We start from the raw sequence: 17,429 nt of genomic DNA on the forward strand, positions 1-17,429 counted from the left end.
AAATGTGAGTTTACATTTCTTGTCGTTATAACGTCCTTTGACGAACAATAGAAGTGCTTTTAAGCGCTACAAGACTTCAATAATTAAAATTATTTTGGTGTTCTTTACGGGGTAAAATAAACCCGGGAGGTTGTCACTTCAGACTGAGCTGTAAAACCCTTTTTTTTCTTAAAGAAAGCGTGTGTATATTACATGTATATAACCGAACATGTTAATAATTACACCTTTCCCCTCAAATATGCAACTAACAGGAGTCTTAAGAGGATATTTTCTTGACGCAGCATCACTTTCAGAACCAACTACTTAAAATACTTTTTCACTAATAATAAAACTCTGGAAGGCTGCTGAGCATTGACACAAAAAGGGTTATGCAATAAATCATGGTTAACTGCATCCAGAAGAGCAGACATGGAGAAAAATTACAATTTGGTTTCACAGTGTTGCATATCACCTTCTCCTTGAACATCTTCCTCACAGACCTGCGTTACTATCTCGAGGTTACGATTCTCAATCCGATTTTCATTTCTACGGCAACGTTTAGAAAAGCATTCCTTGATTTCAGACTTGAATATTGGCATTCGAAAGGTGTAAACTAAGGGGTTTACAATTGAATTTGCTAATTGAAAAATCTTCAGGACGCGATATTCATCAAATGTGCTGATGGCATATTCAGGGCCGTGCGCATGAACAACAAACACCATCACAGTACCTGGCAACCAGCAGATGAGAGAAAGAATTGTAACAATCAATAAAGTATTGGTTAGTTTCTTGTTTTGCCCGGCACGTTTCTCGCTCACACCTTCAGGTACATTTCTACGCATCTGAACGCAAATGAGAATATTTGCTACACAAAGGACCACCAAGAAGACGAAAAGTACTGGAGCTAAAATAAAGACAACAACGTTACTTTCATGGTAGAGAAAAGCGAAGAACATTGCAGACATTAAGCCTGATGTTATCCATACAAATGCAAGGCTGTAGATGTAGCTTCTGGTGCGTAAAGTACGGTGACGGAAAGGCCAGCGGACTGCATAGAGGCGCTCCAAAGATATCACCAGTAAACTGAGCAGAGAAGATCCTTCACAAAACACGTCCCAGGTGAAAAGAGTTAAAAACTCCTCTAATGTTGAAAGTTCATTAGTGATAAAAATTTTAACTTGACTGCTTAAACCAAGTGAAATGCCGACAACCACAAAAAGATCGGCAAGAGCTAAATTTACGAGAAGATATGATGTTCGTTTCAGCTTCTCCCGATGCTTCCAGAAAACAAAAATGGCTAAAATATTTCCCAGAAGTATAAGCACTCCTTCCAGTAGATAAATCACAAAAAATGTCGCTGATACAGGAAATGTTTTTTTCAACGCCGAGACGTCTGTGACATCCATCTTGTTCAGACTTCTATAATGGGGCGAAAGGTTCTGGCCTTTGTGAACAAGAAGTAAATCTCTTCTTCTCTGTGGACTTGTTCACTCGCAAGTGGATATTGTTTTGAAATCGAAATCAGACATTTACTTTTGTCTCTGGATCAAAAAACTCGCTTTACCCGGGATGTTGTGAGGAGGTAAGAGAGTTACCCTTTCTACAAAATCATTCCATTTATCCTGAATTCTGGATCAGACCGAACCGGGAAACCTTTCCAGAAACATTTCGCTGTTTTTATGCAAATGATCTTAGTTCTATTTAAAGTCAAAACCTTTTAATATTTGTTTAGCTTAGAGTGTACATTGTTCAAGGTTACAATGTCTTGAAAAGCGCGCCTTTAATTAAGAAAATATAATTTACTGCGAGGAAAAGCCGAAATTATCATTGTTATTTTTATGAGTACTGAGGATGGAGAAAAAACTGTAAGCAAAATTTGTTTCCAGTTTCTTTTTCCATACTCAGATTGGTTTGAAAGCAAAATACGAGTTATTAAAAATAATAAAGTTGCATTGGTACTGGATGGTTTTATTTCATCGAGTTCATTTGAAATTACTTGTTGTGTGTCAGTTGACTTTGCATGACTGACAATAACAAACAGAACAACGCTTACCATATTGGCGTTCGCAGATGACTATGATGTTCCTTATTCTCTCTCAAATGAAAGTTATACCCAAGGATGATTAGAGGACAACAACGTCTCGCGCTAACCGTGCTTGGTATGGAGAAACTGCGGAGATGTTAAAATACTGTCCTTTTTTGGATATCATCTTGTTTATGATAAGCAAACTTACTTCAAGTCAATTAATTGGAACTCCGGCGTATTAATTATCAGGAAACTTCTTAAAAGCTTTTTGTTGAATATGCTTCAGTTTTATCATGAGATATCTTGATTAAAAACTGAAATTGGTTCGACTTCCCAATTATTAGACCTCTGTTATTTATGGTGCATTATAATTATTATCTGGCTTTGTCTCACAAAGACTGGGAACTACCGAATTCACGAATTTGATGGGCGGAAATCAATAATGAAAGCAGTCTAGATTTTCCCATCTAGACCGGCATCTAGACCGGTCTAGAGAAAAAATGTACAAAGAATATAAAAAATTGGCATATAAGACACAGTCATATAATAAACATCTTATTAACAGAGCTAGGTCGGTCTCTATGGGAGAATCTTGACCTCGCTCGCTGGTACAGACCTTACTGCGTTCGGTCTGTAATGGCGACCTCGGTCAAGATTCTCCCATACAGACCTCCCGCTCCGTTAATAAGAACTAAGGAATGATAAAAGATAAAGATTGAAAACAACTCAAACGGTGTACATCTTGAACTCAGCTAAAACATTGTGAAACCGTGTTAAAATATCTGGGAAATATTTTTACAATCTTTGTCTTTTGGAAACACCGAGCAAAGTTAAAACACAAACCATTATCCTTGGAGTTGATTTAACTTGAGCAACAAACCTTTTGATATTGATATGTGGTGAATATTGTTAATGAATTTAACTTATATTTTACCGTGATAATCTCCACAATAGAAGTGAGGAAGGAGAGGAGAATGGCTGATTTAGCGCCTGTTTTCTTCCTTCTACTGTAGAAAAATTTTGTCTCTTGTATGCAAATTTTCGTCAAAATATCTTTATTTTGGGATGCGTTTTGTTCTGGCGAAATAGCTAATCATGATAAAGATTTCGTTTGACTTGATGGATAAGAGTATGTTTGTCAATCGATTTCCTTCATGTAATAAATTTCATGATACCAATGGTTGTTTTTGCACCAACAGTTTTCTACTCGGTGTGAAATTTTACGGTTTTTAGTTTTTCTATTTTCAATTTGCAATTGGAGAACGTTCGGGTAAATAAGTAGTTGAAGGCTGTTTGTGTAACAACGATGAAAGGCCTCACACCTGACTAGTTGCTTGGTCAATTGGTAAGATTTCAATTCCAATTTTCGACCAAGTTGATTTGATTGTAATAACATTCAATAAATTTGATCAAAAACACCTTTTTATCACGAAACCCGCGTGTCTCTACTGAAACGAGACCGAAGCTCTGCGTGACGTCGCACTAGTTTGCTGACGAGATTGACGGGAGATAAAATAATAACTGCTAATAATGTGGGATCAATTGGCCACAGTAGTGACGATTTTATTTCACCCGACATCAAGAACATTGAATTCGAGCGCAGCAAAACAAGAAATTAACTAAGACGTTGTTAGTTGTAACTGTTGTTTCTGTTTACTGCTCTTAACATGCCTTCAATTGCTGGTGTATTAAGTGACTTCTCATACCTTGCTTTACTCACTGTAAAGGCTTTGCTATACGCGAACTCCGCGGTAAATCTCATACTTTATGCCTTTCGGTTACCTATGTTCAAATTAAAGCTTCAAAAATGCTGTTCCAAGATTTTTCCTCCGAAGGAATTTGACGAGAACATGATTCCTACTCAAGAAAGTGTCGGAGTTTCCACACAACGAACAACTAATCGAGGAAGAGTCAGAGTTCCTGCTCAACAAAAAAATATGGACATCACTGATATATTCACGTTACTATGATACTAAGCTATGACTTCTTGGTTTCTAGATGTAGGCTCAGATTTGATGGCAGACGACTTCACTAAGCTGAATTTTACTTATCAGATATCCATTTAGTAATAATGGTGCGGTAGATTTAGTTTGAGATGAGCCTCCGGCCGTTTAAGTGACAGTTCTACCTACTTCTTTCACCCAATCCATTACATTGGGGAGAACAGGACCTTGCTTAGCTAAGGATGGAGAAAACTAACGCGGATTATACAAACTAGTTAGAAAATTCAGGATAACATTCGTAGAGTACATAAATCATGGCGGAGCTTCCGCCACTGATTTGAAGTTTTCTTTTGGACCTACAAGTTTAATGAAAGCTACAAAGAGTGTCGTTTTTCTTTTTCGGCGATTGGTGACTTCTGATTCAAATTTATTGTGGGATCATGCAGACTCAGTGGCCAAATTGTTCGCAAGGTGAACACCCTGGTCAAAAATCCCGGGTTCAAGCCCTGAAGGTTCAGTGCGTTCTAATATAATAAATAATAAATAATTTAGCAATAGACATTCTACTGGGTGGCTCTTCTTGTCCACTGTTAACCAGGGCCCCTAAGGATACCAGCCTCGCAGCTGACTGGGCCACCCTGGCTAAATAAAGTTGTCTTGTCTTGTCTTGATCGAATTGGAATTTGGAATGTTGGTTTTTGCGGAGGGAGGAAAACTGGAGGACCCGGAGAAAACCCTCGGAGCAAGGACGAGAACCAACAACCAAGGAATCGAACCCGGGCCACAGTGGTGGGAGGCGAGTACTATTCCTAACCAATACGACTCTCACATTTTGCAGTGCATCTATCCAGCCAGAAATATAAATGAGTACGAGTTCAATGCTTTGGGAAACTTGAAGAAAAATTTGGAGTGGAGTGGCTTTTTATAAATTGACATCCCTCAAGGAGGAAACTCCCGTTCGCTTTATGCAACGAAAACCTTACTTTGAAACCGCTTACCATTACTAAAAACTCATGGCATGTTTCAATAACATTTTAAAGGCTCAGTTGAAGAAGAAACTGCTGTCTAACCCTACCAACTAAGCCTGATTTAAACCCGGCTAAAGTACAAAGAGAAAAAAAAATTCAAGTTGAAATCAACATCTACCTAAGATATATGAATTACAACCATTTTGGTGCCTACATCATTTAGGGTCGAAGAAACTATCTTAACACCAGGTGGGATCTGGCACAAAAGGGGCTTTGTTTGTGAGGCTGAGTATCATTACGTCTGTAACTGTAGAACTTTAGTTTATTAAAAAAGCAAGCGTATTTTGCAATTGTAATTACAATTTTCAAAGGTTCTCTCTTTTTCGAATACATTAGTTTCACAGCAGTGTTTGTCACACACGTCCTCCTCAGTCTATCTACAGGATGGTACTGATGTTCTAACTACTCAGCTGTTATAGTCTCTCTTTTTGCACGTCTCTTGGACTGGCTTTTCGTTGTTAAACAGAACAGAATAAAACACGGATGCGATGTTTCATATAAATTGATATCACTGGCACTTTTTTCTATCAACGGGTTCATTCTGAGAACCCAGTAACTTCACTGTTTTCTAAACGAGATAAAATGCTTGCATAAAGGCATTATAGTTTCGTATCGTCTAAATCAATAACTTTCTGTTTGCTTGGCTTAGAGCGTACACCTATTTGTTGATCTGCACCGATGACTGCTTCCCTTGCCCCAAAGATTTTAATCAAGCACTCCTTGATTTCTGACTTGAACAAGGGCATTCGAAAGCTATAAACTATGGGATTGACAAGGGAGTTCCCGTATTGCATGACTTTGAAGAAACGAATAAGATTATGTGACGAGTGAGTTAGGTTCAATGAATTCGCAGTGTAGTACTTTGTGTAATCGATAGCTAGAGCTATGACGATAGAAGGAAACCAACAGGCGAGGGAGGAAAACGTGACAATGCAGAGAGTCTTGCTCAATTTCTTGTTTTGCTGTATGCGACTCTGGTGGAATCCGTCAGGAATATTCTGTTTTGTTTGTAGGTAAATAAGGAAATATCCTACACAGATGAGAATCAAGACCAACGAGGAAAGAAAGGGAGCAACAGTATAAATCACTCTACTATGTTCAACAAAGGCCAACGAAAGACAAATAAACGCAAGGATAAGTACAGCAATAACCCACACAAAGAAGAGAGTGTAGATATAGGTTCTGGTGCTCAAAGTGCGATGACGGAAAGGCCAGCGAACTGCGTAGAGTCGCTCGAATGATATCACTAATAAACTCAGCAGTGAGGTTGTTTCACAGAGCGTGTCCCAAATCATGAAAAAGATAAATTGCCATTGCTTTACCATATAATAATTGCCTTCAGCCAGGTTTCGCACTTCGCAGCCCAAAGCGATTAATATACTGATTGCCACTAACACATCTGCAAAAGCCAAATTCACCAGAAGATATGAAGTTCGTTTCAACTCCGCTCGATGCTTCCAGAAAACAAAGATGGTGAAAATATTACCCAGAAGGGCCAACAGTCCTTCCAAGAAATATATTACTCCGAATATTACTGGTAAAGTAGTCTCCATCCTCTGAAAGAAGTTTTCCTTTCAATACGAATGATTGATTTTTGTTCTCTTATCATGGGTGTGGTAGGGGATGGCATTGTACTGTTAAAGTGGCACTTTCTAAACTGCTGATGCCCGAGCGTAAGGCTTGTTGTTCATTATAAAGCCACCCTTATTAACACTTGAAAGACATGTACAATCTAATTAATTCACCATCCGTTTCCTTTTCTTCCGTAAGTCAGCAGTGGACAAAATGCAATTTATGTTAATGAAAATGTGAATTTACATTTTTCATCATTAGAACGTCCTTTGAAAGACAATAGCGGCGCTTTTAATTTATTTTTCAATTAAAAATTGTTTTGGTGTTCTTTGCGGTGTAAAATAAACCCGCGGGGTCGTCACTTCAGAGCCAAAACATCTTTTTTTCCTTAAAGAAAGCGTGTGTACAATGAATGTATGTAATCGAGCCTGTTAATAATTGTGCCTCTTCCCTCAAATATACAATGCAACTAACATGACTCCTTAGAGAACGTTTTCTTAACGCAGCATCCTTTCAGAACCAAGTACTTTAAGTATTTTTTCGCCAATGATAAAATTCTGGAAGGCTGCTGAGCATTGACACAAAATGGGTTACTCAGGAAAACACAGTTAACTGCATCCAGAAGAGCAGACATGGAGAATAATTACAATTTGGTTTCGCAGTGTTGCATATCACCATCTCCTTGAACATCTTCCTCACAGACCCGTGCAACTATCTCGACGTTACGATTCTCAATCCGATTCTCATTCGCTCGGCAACATTTAGAAAAGCATTCCTTGATTTCAGACTTGAATATTGGCATTTGAAAGGTGTAAACTAAGGGATTTACAATTGAATTTGCCAACTGCAAAATCTTGAGGGCGCGATATTCATCAAGTTTGTCGATGGCATATTCAGGGCCGTGCGCATGAACAACAAACACCATCACAGTACCTAGCAACTAGCAGGTGAGAGAAAGAATTGTAACAATCAATAAAGTCTTAGTTAGTTTCTTGTTTTGCGCGGCACGATTCTCGCTCACACCTTCAGGAACATTTCTACGCATCTGAACGCAAATGAGAATATTTGCTACACAAAGGACTATCAAAAAGACGAAAAGTACTCTTGTTAAAATATGAGGACAACAATGCTACTTTCATGGTAGAGAAAAGCGAAGAATATTGCAGACATTGATCCTGATGTTATCCATACAAATGCAAGGCTGTAGATGTAGCTTCTGGTGAGTAAAGTACGGTGACGGAAAGGCCAGCGGACTGCATAGAGGCGCTCCAAAGCTATCACCAGTAAACTGAGCAGAGAAGATCCTTCACAAAACACTTCCCAGGTGGAAAGACTTAAAACTCTAATGTTGAAAATTCATAGGTGGTAAAAACTTTAACTTGAGTGCTTAAACCAAGGGAGATGCCGATGGCCACAGCAAGATCGGCAACAGCTAAATTTACGAGAAGATACGATGTTCGTTTTAGCTTCGCCCGATGCTTCCAGAAGACAAAAATGGTGAAAATATTACCCAGAAGTATAAGCGCTTCTTCCAGTAGATAAATCACACAAAATGTCGCAGCTACAGGAAAAATCTTTTTCAACTCTGAGATATCTGCGAAATTCATCTTCTTCAGACTTCTATAATGGGGCGAAAGGTTCTGGCTTTTGTGAACAAGAAGTTAATCTCTTCTTCTCTGTGGACTTGTTCACTCGCAAATGGATATTTGTTTTGAAATCGAAACCAGACATTTACTTTTATATCTGGATCAACAAACTCGCTTTACCCGGGATGTTGTGGGAAGGTAAGAGAGTTACCCTTTCTACTAAACCGTTGCATTAATCCTGAATTCTGGATCAGACCGAACCGGGAGACTTTTCCAGAAACATTTCGCTGCTTTTATGCAAATGAACCTAGTTCTATGTACAATCAAGACTAGTGAATGTTTGTTTAGCTTAGAGTGTACATTGTACAAGGTTATAATACCTTGAAAAGTGCGCCTTACATTAAAAAAAATATATTTTAATGCGAGGAAAAGCCGAAATTATCATTGTTATTTTTATCAATGCTGAAGACGGAGAAAAAATTTCTAAGCAAGATGTGTTTCCAGTTTTTTTTTTCCAAACTCAGATTGGTTTGAAAAATAATACTAGTTATTGAAATTAATAAAGTTTCATTCACACTGGATGGTTTTATTTCACCCAGTTCATTTGAAATTATCTGTTGTGTATCAGCTGTACTTTAAACAACGCTTACCATAATAGCGTTCGCAGATGACGATGATGTTCCTTATTCTCTCTCAAATAAAAGTTATACCCAATGATGATTAGGGGGGAACAACGTCTTACGCTAACGGTTCTTGATATGGAGAAAATTGCTGAGATGTTAAAATACTGTCTTTTTTTTTTTTTTATACCGTCTTGCTTATGATAAGCAAACTTACTTAAAGTCAATTAATCGGAAGTGCAGTAGATTGATTATCAGGAAACTTCTTAAAACCTTTTTGTTGAATATGCCGCAGTTTTATCATGAGATATCTTGATTAAAAACTGACTTGCCAATTACTATACATCTGTTATTTATGGTGTAGGAATGATAAAATATTGAAAGCAACTCAAACGGCGTACATCTTGACTGAACTCAGCTAAACATTGTAAAGTAAATTCCAATTTCAAGCAAAAATGGAAATTTTGGCAGCGGTGATATTTTGTGCGGTTTATTCTTTGGAAACCGTGTTAATATGTCTGGGAAATATTTTTATAATCTTTATCTTCTGGAAACACCGAGCAAAGTTAAAACGAACTTCGTATCTCCTTGTGAACTTGGCTTTCGCTGATCTGTTAGTGGCCATCAGCAGTTTATACTTCCTCAGCTTTGAAGTACGAGATGTAGTTGAAGATTATTATGAAAAGATACAGCGATGGGAATTTGCTACTTTGACAAGCTGGGATGTGTTTTGTGGAGCATCCTCGTTGCTCAGTTTATTAGTGATAGCATGTGAACGTCTCTATGCTATTCGATGGCCTTTCCTCCATCGAGCATTGAGCACGAGAACTTATATCTACAGTCCCGTGTTTGTATGGATTACTGCTGGGCTTGTTAGTGTCTTTTACCTCACAATGTTCACGGTCCTCCCTGAAATTAGCAACATAATTTCCGTTGTAAGCACTCTTTTTATCCTGATTGTGTTGATTCTTATTTGTGTGGGATATCTGCTGATATGCTTGCATGCACGCCATAATATTCCCGAGGGAGTCAACGAGCTGAGGAGAGCGAATCAAAACAAGAAATTAACAAAAACGTTGTTGATTGTAACGGTTATTTCCCTCGTCTGTTGGTTTCCCTCGATTGTTCTGGCTATAGCTTACGATTACACAAACCATTATCCGTGGAGTTCATTTAACTTGAGCGACAAAACTCATAATGTTCTTCGCTTTTTCAAGGTCATGCAATGCGGAAACTCTCTCGTAAATCCTATAGTTTACAGCTTTACAATGCCGTTTTTTAAATCAGAAATTAAAGAGCGCTTTTCTAAACTCACTCGGGTAAAGAACACTGACTCAGTCAGCCAAAATAAAAGAAAAGGGGCACTCTCCAATCAAGGCAGACAGGCAAACGTTGATCAGGCGTTCTTTGAAACGAAACTTTGATAATCTACATACGAGCCATTGACCCTCTCATTTGTAAAAGAAAACATGTCCATTAAAAAAAAACAAAAAAACAGCGAACTTGTCAGTTTTTAGATTCTATTTCATTTATTATAAATAATAAATTGTTTACTGGAAAATCTCCGCGAGATAAAATAAATATGATAACATTCAATCTTAGTTTAACTCTTAGTTATTCAACAGTTGTATTTAAGTCGTAATCAACTTTACTTCTTCATGCACTTTAAATCCAAACTCCTATTTTTATTTTGAAAATTTGCAAACGTAAGTATGGAAATTGTCTTCTCAAACGGAATTTGTGACAAGTTTCTCGAATGCCTAAGGCATATTTTCAAAGTCAGTCTCCTTTCTTCAACAATTTCTTCATTGCCATCTTAAAAATAGGCATTCTAAAAGTATACACAACCGGATTAACGAGAGAATTTGCCATATGCAAGGCTGTTATAATGGACATTACTAGCTCCTTTTGTGGTATACAATCCTTACAGAATGGAAATAGGCAACAAATTGTAACTGCTGGCATCCAAAACAAAAACAACAGCCCTATCACAATAAACAGAGTCTAAGACAATTTAATGTTTCTTTCAATGAGTTTTCTATTGTCAGTTTCTTGATCTGCGTTAAGGCGAGCACTTCTCCTCGACTTCGCTCTTATCTTCATATAAGACGCTAATACCACACATAAGGAGATGAAAATCGTAGATGTCAATGCTAAAAAGGTTGCCAGTTCTCCTATACGCCCGTGTAGCAGTAACAGATTCACTGTTTACTAGGCAAAAACCAGCAATCCGGATGGCAATAATGCTGATAATATACACTCGAGTTCCAGCGGTCCGGTGACGAAAAGGGTACAACACTGCACAGGCTCGCTCCAGCGAGATTACCACCAATGTAAACACTGAGACATATGCTACAGGGCTTACGATGGCAGTTACCACCTCGCCATGAGAATGGGATAACTTGCGCCGAGGAATAGTCTCTGTTACTATGACGACCATTTCTGATACTCCTACCAGTAGATCAGCAACTGAGAGGTTGAGCAAGAGATAGCACGCCCGTTTCAAACTCTGCCTCTGGTTCCAGAAAACAAAAATACTGAAGGTATTCCCGATGCAGATGAAGGATCCTTCGATAAGAACAACAGTTATGTGTGCAAGATAAAAAGTACTTAACATCGTAGAAACTGACGCCTTGTACGAGACTTTTCAGATTCTGGCTGGATTAGTTTCAGATTTTGTTTCATTTGCTGATTGACTGGGCAGGTAATACGAAGTGTAGTTTTAAGTAATTTTTGTGAGTAATTCTCTCCAAGAATAGACGTTGTGCAGTTTTTTATTAATTTACTGCGCCACCAGGAAGCCTATTTAATTGAACTAAACCCGAGCATGATGAAATTGAATTTTGACTTGTCACCCGTAGTGCAAGGCAGCTTTGATGTGCTCCGCCGCAGTCGTAATTTCTTCCGTGTTAGGACAGTACAGGCTTGAAGATATAAAGATTATTTTACTTTTTGTGCAAATAGAATCGTGCAGCTTTTGTATAAAGGCTGATAGTTTCGAAAGAAACTGTTTGGGGCTGCGTCGGTGGGAGTAACGAAATAATTTGGATATATCAACAAAAGTTGAAATGGTAAATTGGCCACCGTAATTTCAGCTTTTGTATAGTTCTAATGTTAAGTGACAAAATTGGCATCTAGCAAGAATTTTCATTAAGTGTGTTTTTAAACTTATTTAAGTGTTTGGGACATTGCTTATCAAATTGTAAACCGAGAATGTATGCCGATGACACGCACCTCACATATGCGGGAAGCAATCTTGAGAACGTTCAGTTTTGTCTAAATGAAGACCTAGAAAACGTCTTCAACTGGCTACAAGCGAACAAACTCACGTTGAACATGACTAAAACCGAATTCATGCTAATAGGGTCGAGGCAGAGACTGAATACTCTCACAGCTTCTCCAACAATTAGAATGAACAATACTCAAGTGAGCCAGGTTTCAGCTACAAAATCGCTTGGTGTAATAATAGACGATAAACTCGATTGGCATAGTCACATCGAAAAACTAACGAAAAAGATCGCCTCTGGTATCGGGGCCCTAAAGCGAATTAGGCACCTGATCCCAGCATCAACCTTACATCTCATCTACCAAGCTTTAGTAAAACCTCACTTTGATTACTGTGACATTGTTTGGGGTAGCTGTGGGAAAACGCTACGAGACAAACTGCAGAAATCGCAGAATAGAGCAGCCCGTGTGTTGACATTCTCTAACTATGATGCTGATGCAACTGAGCTACTCGAGTTTTTAGGGTGGAAAAATCTTGCACGCCAGCAGGAAATCCATAAAGCCACCATGATGTTTAGATGTCTGCACGGGCTAGCTCCAAGGTATCTATATTCAAAGTTTACGTGGCGTGACTCTGCTTATGACCTTAGGGACTCTGAAAATAAGCTTAATGTTCCACTACCGCGCACTAATTATTACAGAAAAAGCTTTAGCTACAATGGCGCCACATTATGGAACAGTTTACCACGCGATATAAGGAACACAGAGTCTCTGGGGTTATTTAAACGTAAGATCAATGACATTTTTAAAGTCTAACGCACGGCATTCACGGAAAACAGCTTTAGTGTTATAGTATGTAGTTTTAATGTTAAATATCTTAGCGTATGTGATATGTATTTTTATAGGCTGATGAATTGATCGTGTCTAAATAAAGATTACAATACAATACAATACATGAATGGAATAACGTATATTAGCAAGAGCCACTCCCTTAAAAAATATTATTATACATCTTTTATGCCATACCTACAGCCAATAGATTTTACATATGTTGAAGTTACGTTATACCTACATACAATGGTCTTATGCATTCTTGTCTTTACAAGTGCAGCTCAAGAATAAGCATTATAAAACAATTATTGGATTCGGTTTTCGCATGATAGCAATAATTATAAAGGCCTCGGTTTGTGTCAGTATTCACTTCATCCTTCGGCTTCGGCAGATAACGCAAACTTTGGCCTTGATAATTATCGCTATCATACGAAAACTGAATCCAATAATTGTTAATTGTAAGCCGTTAATAGTTTTCTATTTCAATGGTAGTCTTACTTTGTAAGTAGAGTAATTGTTACCTTTTCCTTCTGAGATAAAATAGTCCATCTACCTGTACAGAAGTTTGTACGAAGCCGTTAGTGATGTGATTATGACACCTAATCCTATTGGGAGTTTCACGTGATAGCCGATGTTCAGTTCTACGGTGATTAAAAATTGGCATGAGGTATTTTAATCTATCTTGCGGTGGGATACATTTTAATTAAGGCAAATATCTTGATGAATGAGAGATTCATTTGATATGGCCCGGAGAGAGTTTTTTTTTTTTTTTTCTAATCCATTTTCGCTGCATTGCCGCAGTAGGGTAGGACTAGAACGGAACATATACGATCCATGCGAGTAGTCCACCCATTAAATCCCACCCATCCCACCCCAAGGGAGGACATCCATCACACAGTAATCTCGTGCGTGGGAAATTAACGTCTCCTACCCCTAACCCTGTAGGAGACGGGACCTCCATTTACTCGTCCCTATCCGAGAAGACTAGAATATCTAACCATTTCTTGATGTTATAGAAAGGTAGCATAGTTAGCCTCGCACCGGTGATCCAAGAAATGCCTACTTCTTATAATTTCGATTTTTTTCAGATTCGTTCTTTTTTTTTCAAATAAACTTCATCAATCAATCAATCAATTTATTTAACGTGGTCAGAACGCTTAGCTAAAAGCTAGTTTACAGGTACGCCACGAAATAAAAAGAAAAAAGGAAATTATAAAGCCTTGTGAAGGTATATAAATTTAAATAAATTAAGAATTAAGAACTAGAATATATAAAATGTAAAATGTAATCATTAAAAACAGGCTAATATTAAAATATAAGAATTTAATAATGTAGTCAACGAGTTGAAATATAATTAAAAATAGATCCTCACCGCGCTAGAGTCCCGTGAGATCTAATGTTTTTAAGTAATTTTTAAAACTAGTAAATGTCTGTATCTTTCGAGACTCGTCCGGTAAAGCGTTCCATAGTTTCGATGCAGCATATCTCCATGATCTTAACCCGAAGGTTGTTGATTTTACTTTTGGGAGGTCCAGTATTGTGGTGCCCCTAAGATTATAAGTGGAGCACCTAACTGTTATAAGATCACGTAAGCTTTTTGGTCCTGCATCACTAGTTAATATCTTAAAGACAGTGGACAAAATTTTCGCTAATCGCTGTTCACGAAGACTTGAGAGACCGATACGCTTACAAAGTTCCTCATAAGGGGAGGACTTATCTCTAAAAACAAAACGGAGCGCACGTTTGTTCACCAACTCTAACTTGTCAGCTGATTTCTTATTACAGAAGTGCCACGTTTCGGAGCAGTAATTAAAGTGTGGTAAAATGAAGGCTTTGTAAAGATCCCTTCTAGTCTCGAAAGACAACATTTTCTGCATCCTTTTTAACACAGCCACCTGTTGACTGACTTTTCTACATATTTTAGCAATGTGCTTTTCAAAATTCAATTTATCATCGATTGTCACGCCAAGAAGTTCCATTGTGTTGGATATGGGAAGTGGTGACTCCTCACACTTAAACACTGGTTCATCAGTTCCTTTGTGTTTTCCCAACACCATTGCCTGGTATTTTGAACTGTTCCTCTTCATACCATTACGCGCGAACCATATATCAGCACTAATAAGATCGTTGTTGATTGTTTCTTCAATTTTGGAGAGTTGATTGTCGGCGTAAAAGATTTGAGTGTCATCAGCGTAAGTGGACAGAGTGCACTTCTCGATGACATATGAAAGATCGTTCATGAAGATGTTAAATAGTAAAGGGCCGAGGATGGATCCCTGTGGTACACCATTGCAAATAGGTTGCCAATTGGACAGTGTATTCCCTAGTCTCACTCTTTGGAATCGATTTGATAAATAATCTTTTATCAGGGTGGTTGTTGCTTCATCTGCTCCATATTCTTTTAATTTCAAAACAATCAGTTCATGAGGTAAGGTGTCAAAGGCCTTGGACAAGTCCATAGAGACCAGACCGATCAATTTGTTGTTATCAATTTCTTTTTTCCATTGTTCGGTTAGACTAAGAAGTGCTGAGTCGCAGCCGTGATATTTCCTATAAGCAAACACATATTTGTGATAAATTTCTTCAAAATACGGGCTTATTCGGCAATGAACAATTTTTTCGAAAACCTTCGATAAAGCTGGCAGAATCGTTATCGGCCGATAGTTAGTTTTTAATAGGCTGCAGTCTTTTTTGAGAATTGGAGTGACCTCGCCAAGTTTCCACTGTTGTGGTATCTTAGTTGAAGTTAGAACATGATTAATCAGTGTACTAAGAGGGAAGCATAAAACATCCATCGATTCTTTAACTGCTAGTGGAGGGATCCCATCACATCCAGAAGCCTTGTTTGGAGCAAGTTTCCTCATTACTTCGTAAACTTCTGTTGGATTAGTGTTGCTTAGCGACACATTCGGCTTGCTTATTAAGTTATTTGATATGTGCGATAAATCTGCTGGATAGCCATTTTGATTTTGTTCTTTGGTACTTTGAGTACAGCTTGTGAAGAAATTATTTAATGTCTCGGTCACCTCTTGAGGATTCCTGATGATTTTGTCACCCTCCTTTAATGTTATTCCGCTATTGTCTACATTCTTTCGGGAATTAACATAAGGCTTGATGGCACCCCAAAACTTCTTTTGATCTGCATATTTTTCTGAACACAGCTTCTCAAAATGTCTACGTATAGATTTTCTCCTCATGCTAACTACTTTGTTGCGCACTAGACGGTAGCTCTCCCAATCACACTTATTACGTGATCTATTAAATTTTTTCTTAAGCCGTTTTCGTTCCACCATTACTCTCCGAATTTCAGGAGTGATAAACTTCGATTCTGCTGAGGATCGTCGTTTGAAAGATCGCATTGGTGCATGGTCATCTAACACCTGGTTGTATAACGTCTCCCAGCACCAGTAAACATCGTCTATATCATCAAAAACGTATGCAGCATGAAAAGGAACTCGACTGAGATCTGTCTGAAAATCATCTCAGTTAAAGGTCTTGAATATCCGTTTCTTGACGACTTCGGCGTTAGCATGTAACATTTTAGTTTTGAGAACCGTGTAGACTAGCAGATGATCACTGCGCCAGACGATTTCATAAACATAGGCACATTTGAAAGAATGACATCCAGGCAAGAAGCTCTAGTTGTTGAAATTCTTGTCGGTTCTTTAATTAATGTGTCGAGGTCATAGATATCGCATATATCCAGAAGGCATTTGCCTTGGTTATTATTCATAAACGGATGAATTATGTCACAATTTAGATCGCCAAGACAAATCACGTTTACGCAGAGAGATATCGCTTGATCCAGGACTGTAGTCAATTCAGTTCTGAAAGTAGCATTGTTAACAGAAGGAGGCTTGTAGGCACTGATTAAAGCGAAGCGTCTTTGTCCGATGTGTAGGTCGAATAAGAGTGATTCCACTGATGTTGTAATGCTTTTCTTACATGTTGCGGCGATGTTATCGCGAATAAAGACGGCAAGACCGCCACCACCTTTCCTCCTGTCACGGCGAAATAACTTGTACCCATTAACGTGAAATTGAGAGTTAGGAAAGGATCGATCGATCTTAGTTTCCTGTATGGATAGAATGTCGAAGGCTCTGTTCGTTAGCCACTCCTTGATCTCCTCAAATTTGCTAGGTAAACTGTTTACATTTAGGTTGGCTATAATGCATTCCTTGCGATTTTCGTTTCTAATTAACTTCATGTCCGAAGGTTGTGAACTAAGGTCCAGCTCGGTTTCACTCGCACTTTCATGCGTGGAACTATTCAAGGTGGAAAAGAATGAATCGCTAAACCTCGGCAAGGCACAGAAGGAGCATATCCAGTCAACTGATGGATTATTAAGGTAGTACTGAAAGGTCCAGTTCGACATATTCAGACATTTTGCATGCGACCAGGTGTTGCACTCAGAACATAAAATGGCGTCTTGATTGCTTCTTACGGATTTAGAACATTCACCACAAGGATATTTCGTATGCTTCTTTCTCGGACCAGGGTTTGGTGAAACATCTCCAGAAATCAACAATCTTTGCGCTTGAAATGTACCTACACCAGTAGCAGTGTATAATAATCTTCCTCCATTAAAACGCCTCGATGCGAGCTTAAAAGGTGGTTTG

At 38.3% G+C, this 17,429-nt stretch overlaps 3 protein-coding genes and 2 pseudogenes across 3 annotated transcripts; 1 reads left to right on the top strand and 4 right to left on the bottom strand.

Moving 5' to 3' along the window:
* Positions 1 to 419: 419 nt before the first annotated feature.
* On the bottom strand, positions 420 to 1,638 carry LOC111327390 (melanocortin receptor 4-like). The gene has a single exon (XM_022931556.2). It carries the CDS (start codon positions 1,383 to 1,385, stop codon positions 420 to 422), a length of 966 nt encoding a protein of 321 aa, XP_022787291.2. The 5' UTR covers positions 1,386 to 1,638.
* A 3,607-nt stretch (positions 1,639 to 5,245) lies between these two features.
* On the bottom strand, positions 5,246 to 6,668 carry LOC111320347 (somatostatin receptor type 5-like). Its single transcript, XM_022923026.2, has one exon. It carries the CDS (start codon positions 6,527 to 6,529, stop codon positions 5,576 to 5,578), a length of 954 nt encoding a protein of 317 aa, XP_022778761.1. The 5' UTR covers positions 6,530 to 6,668; the 3' UTR covers positions 5,246 to 5,575.
* A 359-nt stretch (positions 6,669 to 7,027) lies between these two features.
* Positions 7,028 to 8,155, bottom strand: LOC148718330 (somatostatin receptor type 5-like; annotated as a pseudogene).
* A 1,054-nt stretch (positions 8,156 to 9,209) lies between these two features.
* On the top strand, positions 9,210 to 10,545 carry LOC148718331 (cannabinoid receptor 2-like). Its single transcript, XM_088740403.1, has one exon. It carries the CDS (start codon positions 9,210 to 9,212, stop codon positions 10,176 to 10,178), a length of 969 nt encoding a protein of 322 aa, XP_088596529.1. The 3' UTR covers positions 10,179 to 10,545.
* On the bottom strand, positions 10,534 to 13,802 carry LOC148718332 (adenosine receptor A2a-like; annotated as a pseudogene).
* Positions 13,803 to 17,429: the final 3,627 nt, after the last annotated feature.

Source organism: Stylophora pistillata, chromosome 12 (genome assembly GCF_964205215.1).
Source record: "Stylophora pistillata chromosome 12, jaStyPist1.2, whole genome shotgun sequence".
In the NCBI taxonomy this organism is placed as follows: Eukaryota; Metazoa; Cnidaria; class Anthozoa; order Scleractinia; family Pocilloporidae; genus Stylophora; species Stylophora pistillata.